The 17,870-nt window shown below is 40.1% G+C and overlaps 1 protein-coding gene across 5 annotated transcripts in view; it reads left to right on the forward strand.

Annotated features, from left to right (window-relative positions):
- The window catches only part of UNC80 (unc-80 homolog, NALCN channel complex subunit), a 175,753-nt gene that overhangs the window by 31,482 nt on the left and 126,401 nt on the right, over positions 1 to 17,870 (forward strand). For all 5 annotated transcript variants that reach the window (XM_081095147.1, XM_081095145.1, XM_081095146.1 and 2 more), the window contains exons 8-14: positions 3,728 to 3,989; positions 5,733 to 5,867; positions 6,991 to 7,207; positions 7,862 to 8,002; positions 9,267 to 9,535; positions 10,590 to 10,955; positions 15,451 to 15,597. In XM_081095147.1, the coding sequence (XP_080951273.1) occupies positions 3,728 to 3,989; positions 5,733 to 5,867; positions 6,991 to 7,207; positions 7,862 to 8,002; positions 9,267 to 9,535; positions 10,590 to 10,955; positions 15,451 to 15,597 (1,537 nt within the window). The remainder of the gene's footprint in view (positions 1 to 3,727; positions 3,990 to 5,732; positions 5,868 to 6,990; positions 7,208 to 7,861; positions 8,003 to 9,266; positions 9,536 to 10,589; positions 10,956 to 15,450; positions 15,598 to 17,870) is intronic.

Consider the following 17,870-nt stretch of genomic DNA (forward strand, 5'->3'; position numbering starts at 1 on the left):
TATATATACTAGAGGCCTGGTGCACGACATTCGGAGGGGTGGTGGTCCTCAGCCCAGCCTGCACCCTCTCATAGTAGTCTGGGACCCCTCACTCCTTACCACCCGCCTGCAGCAGAGGCAGGAGAGGCTCCTGCCACTGCCACTGCACTCACCAGCTGTGAGCCCAGCTTCTGGCTGAGCGGTGCTCCCCCTGTGGGAGTGCACTGACCACCAGGGGGCATCTCCTGAGTTAAGCATCTGCCCCCTGGTGGTCAATGTGCATCATAGCGACCGGTTGCTGTTCAGTTGATTTGCATATTTAGGTTTTATTATATAGGAATATAGTATCCTTTGCACTAATTTGATGTGTGATCTTTTTATATATTAAATGTTTATACATATTTGAATTTTTTATAGTTCCATATTGTATACCGTTGAACTCTTATCTATTCCTAAATTAGTACTACATTGGTTAAATATATCATTGTAAACAGATTATTATCTGGCAATTTATACTCTTTACACTCTTGTTTAAATCTTTCTTAATTACTTTCAAATTTTTATTCATCCATCCAGTTAAATTTTAGGACAGTATTATTGATGTATAAGAGATAAATCCCTTTGAAATTTTGGTTGGAATTTATGATGTTATTTATAATAAGAAATATATATTTAGCCTTTATGCCAAGAGCTTCTAAAACCCTTAGAATTTCCTAAGTGATGAGTGATGTTAAGGGAACATTTGGAATGCAACTAAGGCTTGGGGTTGGTTTCCAGGAGAACCAATCATGTGATTAGAGGGTGGGAACTTTCTGTCTTTTAGAAGAGTTTGAGTAGAGGAGTGGAAGGAGAGAAAAAGCAAGGAGAGTAGGAGGGTACCTCATCTCGATTGATGAGAAGGGATTGGAGGCGTGATCTACGGGATTTCTGATGAATTGAAAGTTGCCATGAAGCTGATGTCCAGAGTATTCTAGCTCCCTGGCAAAAGGATGAACTCCAGCATAACATACCAGTATATGCTGATTGTGATATAGGAATTTTTAGGGGTGAAATAGGCAGGTTTAGGAAATTTTAAAAATTAAGGGTCCAAGGAAAAAACACAGGGCTACAGAGCAGAGGTTATATTTCCATAAGACAAGGGAGCTGGGAGAAGGTACATTTCCATAACAAAAGGGAATCAGGTGCAGTTACATTTCCATAAGGCAAGGAAGAGGCAACAGCTATATTTCCATAAAAAGATCTATATTTACAAAATAAAGGAGGCAGAAGGCCCAGAGGGAATGGCAGAACAATGAGGGAGGAGGGCCTCACACATCCTCCCAAGTGATGCTTGACCTTTGAGCTCAGGAGTTGCTATAGTGACCAAATCAAAGGGGGTATTGACCAATCAGAGGGGATATCAGGACACAAGAACTGCAGCCTTTATAGAGAGGAAAAAAGGGAACTTGGTGAGACTCTTTCCCCCTCCCCGAGTGGCAGTCTGTGCTGTGAGATTCTTTCCTCTTCCCCTTCCCCACGTGGGAGTCTGTACTTGTTCTTCAATACGTTTCCACCTCTGCTGTACCATCTTCCATCTGTGGATTCATTCTTTGACTCGGATGGACCAAGAATCCGGGGAACCATCCTGTCCAGGGGAACACTGTTCCAGTGCAGAAATTCCGTATCAAATGGAGAAAGTTTCTCTTCTTCATGTGACTGCCAACTCAGTTACATAAATAGTACTGTAGCACATGATGTGATTGAAGTTTAACATACTTAGTTTGCCACTTATCAACTAAAATATTCAAGCATATTGATTAGATGACAAGATGTCACTGACATTCAAAACCACTGTGTACAGAGGCAGTTGCTCCTCAGCAGGCCATACAAGGGTACTGAGAGTAGAAATAGTGAAGTGCAACATGTACTTTGATCAGGAAGTAGAGGGGCTATGAAAATGATTCAGAGGGCACCTGTCCTGATCTGGGTGTGTATAGTTAAAACTTTTTACTGCAACCCAAAGTAAAAAATACATTTTATTCATGTTAGGCAAAATGCTTCTGGGAATTAAAGTGACAGAGCCATCTTAGGAAGCAAACCAGTTCACCCAGGGAGAGATGAAGGGAATATTCCTTTTTTTTTTTCTGTTAACCATTTGCTTTTTTCTTTTACTCTTTATTGTTGAAAGTATTACATAGGTTGCCTTCCTCCCTTTTTTAAAATATATTTTTATTGATTTTAAAGAGGGAGAGAGAAGTAGAAACATCAGTGATGAGAGAGAATCATTGATTGGCTGCCTCCTGCACGCCCCCTACAGGGCATCAAGCCCACAACCCAGGCATGTGCCCTGACCAGGAATCGAACCGTGACCTCCTGGTTCCTAGGTCGACACTCAACCACTAAACCTCGCCAGCTGGGCTGAAGGGAATAGTCTGGCATGGATAAGTGGGCCCATGACTTGTTTACTGCTTTCGATTATACAGCTGTAACAATCACGGGACATGTGGTTGATGGAATTCTGGAGTTGTCGGCCTCTTTTTTCCATTTCTCAGCTAAAAATGAAATTTGTCCCAAGGACTTAGGATTCATGACAAAGATGTGAAGTGAAACAAAAGTTTCACCAACCAGACAAATCCTTACTTAATTTGTTGTGTCTGGTGGTTTTTATTTTAGTTAACTTTTTAATAGCAGTCAAAACCTTTTGAATTAATCTCTTGGACCAATAATAAATTATAACCTTCAATTTAAAAAGTATGGGTTTGGGAAGTTTAGGAAAATTTCTCTGAATCTAAGTGGCTGTGTTTTTCCTTAAGCTCTTCATGTGTGGGTAGCACCATTTGCTAGTTGATAGCACTTTTGTATTATCTAACTTAGGAAGAAATTATACTTGGCAGTTAAGTTTAGATTTAAGATTGCATATTTGATCCCAGGAGTTCTAAATTTATAATTTGTTATTTATTGTCTGTAATTTTTCTCAGGACCATGTGTTCCTCAAGGCAAGGAAGTTAAATTTACTTTCTTACCTTCATATCCCCTAAGATGATGTATTATGCTGAGTAATTGCTAAAAACTGTTTTGTAGCACAATTAAAGTAATGACTAAGTAATGAATATATCATGTGTTTAAATTGAATAATAGAACTCCAGAACCTTGAAATCTCAAGATTTTAAAAATTAGTTTGGCTATCTTACATAAATTGAGTTTTCAAAATGATTTTATTTTCCTCATAGTATAACTTTTGTGTGTTTTTTGTACTTTGCAGTTTCCGTGTGTTTTTATATCATATTATCACAATTGAAATTAAAATAGCCCAATTAAGCACACATTCCTGTTTCTATTGAGCTACAAGTCAAACCTGATAGCTCAGTTTAATAAGAGAGACATCATGATCTGAGCCTCATCTGTGTCTATAGATTCTCCTCATTGTCTACCACCCAAATTACTAGCTATATCAATTCCCTGTGATTTTCCCTAATTCATGATCTTTTAAAAACTCATACCTTTGTAGGCATTGTTCCCTCTGACTGAAGTGCCATCCACCCTCCTGCCCAATCCTCAATTTTGCTTGAATAATTTCTACCTCTCTCCATGTCTCTACTTCCCGGCAGTGTCTAGCAAAAGTGGAATGAGACCAGTCTGGAGGATATTAGAGTAACCAGTAAATTAAGTGAATGAATAAATGAACAAATGAGAAAAGAAGAGCTAAAAGCCATGGGCCACCCTTTGGAATGTATGCCTACCAATGTAGTCATCTTTCTGCCATGAACAGGGTCTCTCTTGTGATACCACCATGCCAAAGGTCCCGCTATGCCACCTACTTCGATGTTGCTGTTCTTCGCTGCCTACTCCAGCCCCACTGGTCTGAGGAAGGCACTCAGTGGTCTCTGATGTATTATCTACAAAGGCTGAGACACATGTTGGAAGAGAAGCCAGAAAAGCTCCCAGAGCCAGATATTCCCCTCCTGCCCAGACCCAGGAGCAGCTCCATGGTGGCAGCAGCCCCCTCACTGGTGAACACCCACAAAACCCAAGTAAGAGAGACTTGGTTCACTGTCATTTGAATCAATAACTGTGGTTATAACAGATTCTCTTTTTCTTCTGTGTACCCAGCGCCTATTTATTCCAGTGCTGAATATTTGGCTGGTGGTTACTATGATGCTACTAACCTTTCTCTTCCATCTTTTACTGTTGGACCCCTTGGCTGGTCTTTAGCATTTAATTTCCCATTCAAAGAAGTGCTATCTGAATTTCCTTTTCCCACACTAATCTAGAGTAAGCTTCCGTTGATCTAAAATAATGGAAAATTGGGTCTTAGATAATCAAAGCACTACTTAATAGAGACTTCACACATATAATATGTTGGAAACCAATATTATAAAATGCGTGATGCGAGAGTTTTACTTATGATTTAACCTCTTTTCCACATTTCAAAAGTATCTAGTGCCTCAGCGTCATCATTAGGAATATTGTTTTTTGATATATAGTCTTGTTATTTATTATAGACTAGAGGCCCAATGCACGAATTCGTGCACAGTGGGGTCCCTCGGCCTGGCCTGCGGAGATCCGGCGGAAACCAGCTCTCCATCATCCTCCAAGGGGTCCTGGATTGCGAGAGAGTGGTTCTCGGGTGATGCACCCTAGAGTCAGGCTCCCTTCTCTCTGGTTCCGGGTGCATCACCCAAAAACAGCAGCTGCCAAGTCACTGCTTGGCAGCTCCTGCATTGAGTGTCTGCCCTCTGGTGGTCAGGGCACATCATAGCTACTGGTCAGAAGGTCCAACAGTCAGACAGTCGCTTAGGTTTTTATATAAATATAGATGATTGGAGTAGTAAACTGAATGTATTGTTGGGATGACATCCCCTGAAAATCACTTTTTGATAAATTAATGTCCTTATATCAGCTTGAACACTTACTCTGCCCCTCTTTCTCATCCACATCATGTATTGAATACATAAAGAAAAATTTGATTAGCGGAGTGTCCCAGTTATTTGGGTTTACTTAAATGTGAATTGGCTGTGTCTGAAAAACATCTGCATGTTCTGAAAATAAGCATAAGCAATACAATATCAGGGAGAAAGGAAATAGATTCTGTTTTAGTAGTAGCTGATTATGCACAAAGTAAATATCTCTTTTGGTGAATCATTGAATAGAAAGGCACTTTTTTAATAAGAAGAGAAAAAGACACCTATGCCATCCTTATTTTCTTAGCTTTTCTGGAGCTTCATAGTCTCACTGGGGAAAACTCCAAACAGAAGTTATAATTAATATGAAATATATCTCCTCAGTAGCAGGATTTCGATTCTGAAAGTCTGGATACAAGTTAAATATTTCATAGATATCAACACAGTAGGCATATTTCTACTAAAAATATATCTCAGTAAGAAAGTATCCTATATAATAAAACCCTAATATGCAAATCAACCGAGCAGCGGAACGACCAATTGCTATGACGCACACTGACCACTGGGGGCAGACCCTCAATGCAGGAGCTGCCCCCTGGTGGTTAGTGCACTCCCACAAGGGGAGCACCATTCAGCTAGAAGCCAAGCTTATGGCTGGCGAGTGCAGCGGCGGTGATGGGAGCCTCTCCTGCCTCTGCTGCAGGTTAGCGGTAAGGAGCGAGGGGTCCCGGACTGCGAGAGCCCCAGACTGTGAGAGGGCACAAGCTGGGCTGAGGGACCCTCCCCCAACCAGTGCACAATTTTCGTGCACTGGGACTCTAGTTTAGATATAAAGCCCTAAGTCATTAGTCATAACCTTTGTTATCTATTAAGGATCTCACCATGAAGTGTAATGAAGATGAAAAATCTCTCAGTCCTGAGGCCTTTTCCAAGGTGTCCTTGACCAATCTGCGTAGGTCTGCAGTCCCAGATCTTTCTTCTGACCTTGGCATGAACATTTTTAAGAAGGTGAGTAGAGCCACTTACCCTTTTGATATTTTGGTAATAAAATAAATCATTAGGGCATGAGGTGCTTCTGATCATGCTGCTGTATGGGTGGGGTGGGAAAGGACCCCGGGGAACAAAAGTCATCTCCCAGTTTAGCCAGTTAACTGCCATGCATCCAGAATGGAAACCATCCCCACACGCCACAATATTTCGAATTTAATTTAAAAACTTATCTGACTCTGGAGTTGAATAAAGGATGTCATCTTCTTCTTCTTGTGAGGTGCTTGGTTCAATTACTTCTTTATCTGATGACATTTATGGGGATTGAATTTTATTTGCACAATATAATACATTACAATGATAAATTCAATAATAGAATAATGATAATTTTGAATTCTACAGAAATATCAAAAGCGAGCACGAAATAAAAATAAACAGTCAACACAAAAAGCCCCCAAAACACTAAATTTTGTTAATGCTCCAAAGACGAAATCTGTAAATAAATAAAGAATACACACCATGTTTACCATTTTAGGCGTGAAATTCATGATAACACAAACAAATTTCAAGTGTTGCAGTGTTTATCTCTCACGCATCTGAGTGGCAGCTCTATATATCGATGTTGGAATTTCTTCCATATGTGCTGGAATATTTATGAATTTAAGTTACCATGATTTTCTTTACAAACTCAGAGATGTCACTGACAAGTCTAATTTTAAAATTGGGTGACCAGAGTTGGTAAGCGAGGTTTGCGGCTATATGAGTAGATGCATGTGGCGTGTGGGGAAGGTCCACCGCTTGTGTCTATAGATGCTTGTGGCAAATAAAGGGTTAACACTGGCTTTCAGCATGACCTCTGTGTGCACGCTGATGTGGCGGGTCCAGGGACCACACTTTGAGAAAAACTTTTCTAATCAACCCAGCAAAAACCCCACGGAACATGCTCCCTTTTTTCATTCCTTTCCCTCTTTAAAACACATGTGAACATTTCTCCCATCTCTATCCCATGATATTCGGTGACTCTCTGGGTCTCCTCTTCCTGCAACATTTACTACATTTTATGGCAGGTCATGGAGCCTTTTGGGGAGCAAACTGGAAGCTCTCCTTTGCCCTGTGCCTAACCCTTCCCCTCTCACCCTCGTAGTTCAAGAGTCGCAAAGAAGACCGGGAGAGGAAAGGCTCCATCCCCTTGCACCACACGGGGAAGAGGAGGCCGCGGAGAATGGGCGTGCCCTTCCTGCTCCACGAGGACCACCTGGATGTGTCCCCCACCCGCAGCACCTTCTCCTTCGGAAGCTTCTCTGCGCTGGGGGAAGACCGGCGAGGCATTGAGAAAGGCGGCTGGCAGACCACCATTCTAGGTGACCGCAGGACCTCCCAAAGTAGGGCCGAGCTTGAGTAACCCATTTAGGAATCTGGATCTAGGTCTGGGGCAAATGTGGATCTTCCTGGAACAGATTAGTCAAGAAATTTGGGCCCTAATGTGAGTACCCTGTACAAAATAATGCTGTGTCTCCACAGCCAAAGAAGTGTAGATAATTGAATTAATTATTCAAGAATCTTCTGTAATGAGACAGGTAATGGCCCCATTTCTTAAATATTCTAGACATGGAAGCATGGCCTTAGAAGGGCCGGTGCATTAGTTTTCCTTGTGAATCCAAAGACAGACTTTAATGTGACTGCTAAAAAGGAAAGAGTTAAGAAAAGAAACATTTTTCTTTCTGGCTGGCATATTAAGAAGGCCAGCTGAAAGTTAAGAGCTGACAGCTAGCTGGGGCCCAGCAGATGGTGTCTGACATTTGGCTTAGATCGGGCCTGACCTTATCACAGGCAGCTTCGTCAATCATCTTGACTCTGTCCCTTCCCAAGGCAAGTTCAAGTCCTGCTATTTGACTGTGCCTTACACGCTCCCTAATACCCCCCTCACTCTCACTGCTGTCCTTTCAAAAGACAAAATCTCAGCAGAGTGTCTTGCAGTTTGGAAAACCCTCTTGTGATATTCTTGACCATCTCAGGGAAGTTTACCCGGCGGGGCAGTTCCGATGCAGCCACGGAGATGGAGAGCTTGAGCGCCAAGCACTCCCACTCGCACCACACCCTGGTGAGTGACCTGCCGGACCACTCCAACAGCCACGGAGAGAACACCTTCAGGGAAGGTGGGTCGGAGGCTGCGCCCGCAGGCGGGACTTCAGGTTCCTTTTCCTGCTTCCTGTTTTTACTCCTTCCATTTCATTGTACTCTGGCTCCTTGTGCTTTCTGAAAGTGTGCATTCATGTAGAATATTGCTTGGTAATTTACTTGTGAGCCATTCTCAAAATTTCCTTAGTGGCAAGGGCTACTGGACAGCACACTAGGAACCCCATATGTCTCAGAAGGAAAGCAAGGGCAGGCCATTCATCTTTGTTTCCAACGATCATGGACCCACAAGGCTAGATGAGACTTGGAGGAGAGTTAGATACGGGACTTCATTCCCCTCTATGACGTCCCTCTGAAGGGTTTGGCACCTTCCGCAGCAGGGAAGTCACTGCCTTCTCAAGTCACCAGTCCCTTTTTCAGACAGCTTTCACTTCAGATAAATGCATTATGTGCTTTATATGAGCAAACGTGTCTGTGGGTGAAATTCGAGATGGGTTCTTATTCTGTGCTCTCAAACTATGAGCATAAATTAATCCCTCTTTTCCCTAGATTGCACTTCAAGTATTTGATGACATCTATTTTTTTAAAAAAAAATATATTTGTATTGACTTCAGAGAGGAAGGGGGAGGTAGAGAGAGATAGAAATATTAATGATGAGAGAAAATCATTGATTGGCTGCCTCTTGCATGCCCCCTACTGGGGATCAAGCCTGCAACCCGGGCATATGTCCTTGACTGGAATCGAACCCAGGATCCTTCAGTCCGCAGGCCGACGCTCTATCCACTGAGCCAACCCGGCTAGGGCTGATGATATCTATTAGTGACCATCACAGATTTATGTCCCATTTCTCTAAAGAAAAGGAGAAAAAATAATCCTCGTTTGTTGTTGCTCAAATATACTAGATAAAACCAAATATTTAAACAGCCACAAAGTAGGGAAATACTCCAAGTAAACTTGTTTAACTATAGTAATAGGGTCCATCATCTAATAGTGGGTAAAATCCACCTTCTATCTAGACAAAAGTTAAATTCTAGCCCGGGTTTTAAGAAAGCTAGCTGGAACTCACATTTTTCTATAACCTTCATTATTTATCAGCTACTCATGACATAGCCTTAACACCTGCAGCATTCTGTGGGAGTTGAGAATAGCTCTTTGACTATAAGTGAAACATCTGTAAAAGCTACAGCTGTGATTGTGGTCATATTTCAGATAATAGTGTGTGTGTCTAATGTGATGTCCCAGATTCATATGGAGAAAACTAAGACAGTGCTTTCCTTTTATTAGTGAGGTCCCAGATCTCCACGATCACAGTTGCAACCTTCAATACCACATTGGCGTCATTCAACGTAGGCTACGCAGACTTCTTCAATGAGCACATGAGGAAGCTCTGCAACCAGGTGCCTATCCCAGAGATAACGCACGAGCCCCTGGCCTGTGCGAACCTGCCGCGAAGCCTCACGGACTCCTGTATAAACTACAGCTACTTGGAGGACACAGAGCATATTGATGGGACCAATAACTTTGTTCACAAAAATGGCATGCTCGACCTTTCTGTAAGGACCAAGGGTTTTTCTTACTGAAGCTTGAAAGATACTGATTCTTTGGTTCAGTTTTTACTATGCTGTGTAAAGTGGGCATAGGAAGTCTTAGAAATGTTGAACCTTCAAATGAAAAAAAATCCATATGGAAAATTTCATAAATGTGTTAACCCTCTTAGCGACACCTTCCCCCTTTATTTTCAAGAATTACTTTACATTTGACCTCCTCTCAGAATATTTCTAACCCAAAAGCATTAGTGAATCCTGAATACACGTATATAAATATGCATAAATGTGAGTGTGTTTGCTAAGTCCCTTTTTTCCAGAACGAGAGTAAGAAATTCTCAGTTTCTTTTCTTTTCTTATAAAAACAACATGACTATAAACCTCCTGTGTAGCAGGGGAAAATGAACAGAAGTCCAATAAAATATTTAAACTTGCATTCTCAAGGATGCCTGTCTTGATTATAGTTATTAGCACAATGGGAGGGTTGTTATATTTTACAATTATATTTCACAAAACTTTTTATTTCACGTTAGGGAACTGGATCAGCAAATAATTTAAAACATTAAAATAAAAAAAGACATAATTTAAAAAGGCAAACATTTTGTATTTAAAATTGAAATGTAAATAATGATACAATTGTGAATGTGCAAATCTTCCTCTATTATGTGCATAAGGAAGTCATTTTTTCTTTATCCATTACTGGTGGAGAGTGAAAGGCAGAGAATTAAAATACGTTGATTTAAAAAGCAATTGAACAAGTTTCCTTTTGGACAAATGCTCTTCCATTAATTCATTATACTTCACTATCCCCATTAACTGTCTATATCATGGCAAGTTTGGGAATATATGCATTTTTAATTCATTGAGTGTTTTGTACTCTATATTAAGGACATTAACAAGGTCCCAAACCAACTTAGAAATATCTGAAAATTATCTGAATTAATTATACCCAAATGCATAGAACATCCTAAAAGAAACTGATTAAACAGAATAACTGAATCTATATAGGAAGAGATAACCCAAGTAATTTAATCAGCCTCTGTTTACTTTTGTCTTTCCCCAGGTGGTTCTGAAGGCTGTTTATCTTGTCCTTAACCATGACATCAGTTCTCGAATCTGTGATGTGGCACTAAACATTGTTGAGTGCTTGCTTCAACTTGGTGTGGTGCCCTGTATAGAAAAGAACAGAAAGAAGAGTGAAAATAAGGAAAATGAGACTGTGGAAAAAAGACCAAGTGAGGGAACTTTCCAGTTCAAAGGAGCATCTGGAAGTTCCTGTGGATTTGGGGGCCCTTCAGTTAGTGGAGCTGGAGATGGTGGAGGAGAAGAAGGAGGAGGTGGAGATGGAGGAGGTGGAGGAGGCGATGGAGGAGGAGGTGGAGGAGGTGGAGGAGGCCCTTATGAGAAGAATGATAAGAACCAAGATAAGGTATGACTGAACTACCTTCTGTGTCCTAAGGAATGTTTCCCCTCACTACTTTCCAGTGTGTGTTTCTCAGCAATTTGTTGATTCAGAACAACAGCTAATACCTAGAGCAAGAGACTGTTAAATCTCGAAAGCTCTTCATGAGGTCTTCAGCAGGCATCAGTGGAAAGAGATAAAACTGTGTTCTAAATTCAAGAACCATTGCCATCCAAGCAATGTTAGACCTAATTTCCTGGTCATGTTATTTCTGCAGAAGAACATCTCAGATACACTATCTGGCCATAATTTCAGTCTGCCACCAAGGAAGGCCTCTTTCTCAAGACTCTCGGGGTCTGACCTAGTTGAGCATTGTTCTAGTCTCCTCAGGCTACCATAATATCATAGATTAGGTGGCTTACGCCTAATTAAGAAATTTACTTTTCACAGTTCTGGAGATTGGGAAGTCCAAGATCAAGGTGCAAGCAAGGTGTTACATTCTGAAGCCTCTTCTCTTGGTTTGTAGATGACCACCCTCTTGCTGTGTGCTCACATGTCCTATATTTAATGTGTGCGCATTAAAAATAATATTTTTCTCCATCTCTTTCCAGTCCCACTGGGTATGTGTTTAATGTGCATTTGTCATCTTTGTTTCTTCATCTATTATTTCATCTATTATTTATTTCTATCTTCCCAATATTCTTGGACTGTAATCCAAATATTCCTTCCCCAATATTTTTGGGTTCCTGAACCTTTTCTTCAGGATTTTCTTCTCCTGATATATATAATATTTTACAATTCTAATAATATGTTCTGGTACTTAAGGTTTTCAGCTTCTTAGCTCCTCATACATCACTGATGACTATCCAAGAATTCTCAGAATTTACTTTAGGTAAAAATTATCTAAAGGATGGTACAGCTCACAAGGGATTTTATCTTGGACCCTAAAACCTAAGGGATCATTCATTCAGTCAGCAGTTAGGTAAGAATTAGCAACCAAATACAATCTGTAAGGACCAAATTTATAAACACAGCAAACAGATTCTTAATAAAGTTCCATTGTTTAACCTATCAATTTAGGCTGGTCACTAAAAGAGATAATAGATGGTGGTGTGTCCATTACAATATTCCAGGGATAAAAACAAAGAAAAAAATAAAAGTTAAAAGAGACAAAAATTTTCATAAGCTTTTAATCTGTAAAATGTAGATATTTCATCTAAATTGATGAGGGTTTTGCTATATATCCTAAGAATCTCTGAGGTTCATTAATAGTATTTTGTTTTTGTTTTTAGTTCTGATTTTTACCCAATTAATATTTTCAACTAATTTTTTATTTTTTTAAAATCCTCACCTGAGGATATTTTCCACTGAAAGAGTGGAAAAGAGAGGGAAAGACAGAGATAAATATCAGTGTGAGAGAAACTTATCAATTGTTTGCCTCCTGCATGAACCCTGACCAGAGCCTGGGCTGGGAAGGAGCCTGAAACCCAGGTACATGCCCTTGACCAGAATCAAACCAGGACCCTTCAGTCCACAGGCTGACATTCTATCCACTGAGCCGAACAAGCTTCAATTTCTTATTGAAGACCTGCAGTTCTCTGTCTTATTTAAAATCTAGATATTATACTAGATACTTGATAATATAAGTGTTATTTTGATTAGTATGGAAATTTTTAAAGTCAGATTAAGTGATTTCAAAAACAGACACCAAGATATAAGTGTTTTATACTTAGTTCTGCAAAATAGTATTCTTTGTAGTACAAAGAATTTATAAAATTTATAAAATAAAATATGACTGTAGGTCAAGTTCATTGGTCTTGTGCGTCACCCAGGTCTGTTCTTTCCCAAACCCATCTGTTACTTTCCATGACATCAGAGGGTTTATCTAATTTTGCAGCCTGGTAAATACCAGAAACAAGGGGAATTTATTATATTCAGAAAGGAAGATCTAATTTCTATCTCTCTGTTGGTCACTGACTCATATTGAGAGCTTGAAATGTTATTTAATATCTGTCCTGATCTTTGCCTGTAGCTGGATCCATCTCTCTGAATGTCACCTGTGAGAGAAACCTAAATCCCAAGGAAATAGGAAAGTCGAAACAAATACAAACTTAAATAGATATTTACAAAGAGCTTTTGGAGCTAGAGTTTTATTTTAAAGGAACATATAGTATTCCAAAATGTGTCTTAACCAATCTTCTAAACCAGCCTTTACCCAAGGTGACCTTTTCTGAGGCACCAGCTGTGCAGTGTGTGTACTACATAAAGGCTCTCGGCTAAAGGGGTCAGTCAGTAAGGACTGAAACCCAGTCCAAGCTTTGCTCATTGAGCTACTCACCCAAAGCCTTCATCCACTAAGAGGGCTCACTTTTCCCTGATTCATCCACGCAGAGGAGAGTCTTCTAATTTGCACCAAGTTGCCCCAAAGGATAGCAGTACTCTAGAAATAGCAATTAGCATTTGTTTTGCTATTATTCTGTGCCTTACATGTTTTGACTCATTTAATTCTCACAACTCTATGAGAGAGGTATTATTATGATTCCCATCCAGGTTGTAGGTACAAAGTAATTACATAGATGGCTCAAGGTTATGGACCTAAGATTTGAATCCAAACTGAAACATTTCTGAATTGGTATATATAAATATAAGAATGAATGAATGAATGAATGAATAGAGAGAGATCTACTGGTAAGTTTGAGTCTTTCATTTGCAACCATCTAAGCTGCAGAGTTCTCAGTAAACAGACTCAGACATGGAGGTATGTGTGCAGGAAGTTTCCTGAGGTGTCTTCTCAGAATCAGTATCTGTGAGGTGTAAAGGAAGCAGGATGGGGCAGAGAGAGAAGTTGAACTGCAATGTAGTTATAATAGAGGCCTCAGCCAATTAACACACATGAAGCTTTGGAGCTGGGATAGCTCCTCAGAGTAGACCCCAGGTGAAGTAAAGGATCCCACCTTTATATTCCCCACCCTCTTTATGTCCTTGACTATCCATTGAAAGCAGATTGCTTCCAGGAAGAGCCATAACCTTAGGTGAATCTTCTCTATTTAACTAGGGGCAGTGCCTGGAGAGGAGTTCAGCTCAGTGAATGAATGCTTCAGTCCTAAAAGGGGCATCTCTGGGGTCCAGCCCCATACGCTACATCAGCCTATAGATTAGGAACAACTACATAACATGAGGGGAGGAGAAAGTCTACCACATTATGGCACATGATGCTAGGTAACCTTCTATCCCTTTCATACCCTACACATCTGGGCATGTGTATGGCTCCAAAGTTTATGTATACACTTGATTATATGACTATGGAAGAGTCCATCACTTGTCTATTAATTTATTCTGCACAGTCAACCAATGAAGTAGGAATGGAAGCTATTAGGATCTTCAGTTCACAGGACAGAAAACTAAAGCACATAGAGATGAGTTCATTTATCTAGCATGATATGCAGTTAAGGAACAGGAGTTGGAATCTCAAATCCATGGTGTATGTGCTGACAGCAGACTGTAGCCAGAAGGACTCAGGAAGATTGAAGCCTCCCAAAGGTAATGGCACTCACTCCCACACTGGAGTCTGCATCATTCCTTAGCAATGGCATCCTTATGCTTCTTTGGAAATATTTCAAGGAAATTCATTTTTCTGGAAGCTATGTTTTCCATTGGCAAGAAGGATTAAATGGGGTAAAAGAAAGGATGGTAGTTCTCATGATTCATGCAGGAAGGCTTCCTCTTTAGCTGCAAAGGACAAATCAAACACAAATTTCTTTATATTCTCACTTTATATTCTAACAATGTAGTGAAAGTATAAAATTAGAAAAATTCTTTAAAAATCTCAGAAATTGTCATGTGATTTCTAGTTCCAGTCTTTGATCAGTGCCAGAAATTTAGCAATAATTCTTGCTTGGTGGTACAATCAGGCAATAATTCTTGCCTGCTGATGAGGGTAGCTTCTGGGAAAATCTATTTGCCTTCATCACTGATAGTCCACACTGCCTCTCTCTAGCAATTTTCCTAATAGTCTGTCAAGGATACAAAAGCATATCTTTGAATAAATAAGTCTCCAGCTGGCCGGTGTGGCTCAGTAATTGAGCTTAGACCCATGAACCAGGAGGTCATGGTTCAATTCCCTGTCAGGGCATATGCCTGGATTTCAGGCTTGATCCTCAGTAGGGGGTGTGCAGGAGGCAGCCCATCAATGATTCTCTCTCATCGTTGATATTTCTATCTCTCCCTCTCCCTTCCTTACTCTGAAATCAATAAAAACATATTTTTAAAAAGAAGTTTCCGTTCATATCCTTTAGTACTAGAGGGTATGCAAAATGCATAGATATTTTTCTTTTAAATCAATCATGATCTAGATTTTAGAAAAATTAGCTTGCTTGCTGAACCCTTGACAATGTTATTTTGCAAATTGCAGGTGCTCACTATAAAACAAATTAACTTGGCTTAATCATAAAATCTTGGTAGCAAAAGGACCTTAGTGATTAAGTAAACATACTTCTCTTTCTTTCTTGTCCGTGGGGACTAGGATGAAATTATACCTGTAAGCAACCATAGGCTTGCTCTAACCATGCTCATCAAGATAGTTAAGTCTTTGGGATGTGCCTATGGTTGTGGAGAAGGACACCGAGGGCTCTCTGGAGATCGCCTGAGACACCAGGTATTCCGAGAGAATGTAAGAGAATTACAGTAGATTCCATTTCTTCTCCCTCATCCCTCCCTCCAACATAAGAATGAGTCCTTTGACAATGAGGGTCAGTGTTCTCTGAAAAACATTGTATTTCATAGGGGTAAATAATGATGTCTTGGGGTGGGAGTATTCCCATAAGATATCTCAAGTTATCTAAAACCAGGCCCAGGAAAGTTTAATTGGGAAAACAGTTCTGCCTCCTGTATGGAGCAGGCCAACTCCCTGTTGGTGAAAGAGTATATAATTGGAATGTGTGCACTCTAGTTTGGAAGAACTTTGCAATGATGAATACATGTAGCAAGCTTCCAATGGTCTGTGACAAATGGCATTTTAATCACACTGGCCTGGGTACTATTTTTATTTAAGAAAAGGAGTCAACGTTTAGGACTGAATTTGTTGTTCTTACATGGATATGGAAAATGGCCCTTATTGAGACAAAAGAGGACTGTAAAAGTAGCCAGTCATGTTCTGGCTACTTTGTTTGAGAATGAACCTTGGCTTCTGTTGGAGATCATGTCCCTTTGAACTGTGTGAAACTTGAAACTCTGCACTTGGGCTTGCAAAGCATGATTCTGTAATGGAACGTGGTCTCATACCAGCTCATTTCATTTGCCTCGGCTGATTGTTACTTTCCCCTTCACACTTGCGTGACAACCCATCACCATAGCAAGTCTGAACTGGGACTGTTGCCTCAAATGTATATTTGAATTGAAATCCTAAGAAAATATTTGCCTACAATAAGAGTTTGATATGCATTTGAGTCTAAGAAACCATTTGGCATATCTTGCAGAGTTTTAGGATCATGTCAAGATCTAATGCCAGCCCATTTTAACTTGGTATTAGGTTTTGTTGTGAAATGCTCACACAGTATTAGCATGCTGCGTTTCTTTTGTAATTCATCAACTATCTCTCTATCCATGTATACATATCATTTCGTTTATGTTCTATTATGTTGCATATATTAGCTTATTATATGTATATGGGGGTTATATTTCACAGTAACTAACTTCTAAATTATGAAACTTGAAAACTTTGACCAAGATCTAGATTTTGAGGCCAAAACTAAATCAAAGTAATAATAAGGCAATAAAAAGCTGACTTCACCCCTATCTTTGCACATGGGTGTATGATTTTTAATTCTATCACAGTATGAATGAATGCCCACAAGGCTGAAACCTCATCGCTCATCATCTAGAAGACCAGTTCTATAAAGTGAAACACTAAAATATGACGTGTGATACTTTAGTTGGAGGTAACAACTGGCTCTGATACCAGAACCTGTCTTTTTAGACTTGGAGAAAGTAGAGCTAGTTGAATCGGAAGCTGCTTGAGAGGCTGTTGTTAACTTCTTAGTTCATCAGGCTTTACAAGACTACTGTGTGTTTCCTACCAGGATGTCCAGTTTTCTACCTTCCTGCTCAGCTTTCCTGACTTACATGGGGACTCCTTCCTTATCTTGCAGCCCAGTTTAATATTCATTCTGGGGATTTGTGCTTATCCATGCTCAGTGAACTCATGGTTCATTCTTCAAGAGATAAAAATTTGAGAAAATTTCCCTGGGAATTTCTAATTCAGGAAGGTGGTGTTTCCAGATTTCGAATGCATTGCATTTCCAGAGGGAACTTAACTTTTAAAAATGTTAAGAATATTTTACCTCTACCAGATCAAGTCCTCTAGACTTTCATTTTCTTTTTTAATATATTTTTATTGATTTCAGAGAGAGGAAGATAGAGACATCAGTGATAAAAGAGAATCATTGATCGGCTGCCTCCCCTACTGGGGGTTGACCCCATACCTCGGCATGTGCCCTGACCAGGAATCGAACCTCTTGATTCCTTGGTCAACACTCAACCACTGAGCCAGGCCAAATGGTGATATAACTGAGATTTTCTCCTGTGATATTTCTCTCAAGAAGAGGGCAGTACCAGTGCATTCTGTCTGTGGCCTTCTGCAGCTAATGACTGTGAGTTTATTGTTCTGATGGTGGGGATTATCCCCATTCCCTTTCCAATTGGCAGAATTATTTGCTGGATCATAAGATATATAATTTTGAAGAGCTGGGCCTAGCCAGCGGTCACTTATTTTTCATCTCCATGAAGCCAACTTTTATTTTAATACCAAACATTCACATTTAAATGCAGACACGTGAGTAAACAAACCAGACTTGCCTTTATTTTAAGCCTCTTTCATGTTTCAAGGATATTTCCCTCCTGACCACATAAGAGGACCCTGGATACACACCTCCTACAAACCTCCCA

Source organism: Myotis nattereri (assembly GCF_964212035.1).
Source record: "Myotis nattereri genome assembly, chromosome: 7".
NCBI classification, from domain to species: domain Eukaryota; kingdom Metazoa; phylum Chordata; class Mammalia; order Chiroptera; family Vespertilionidae; genus Myotis; species Myotis nattereri.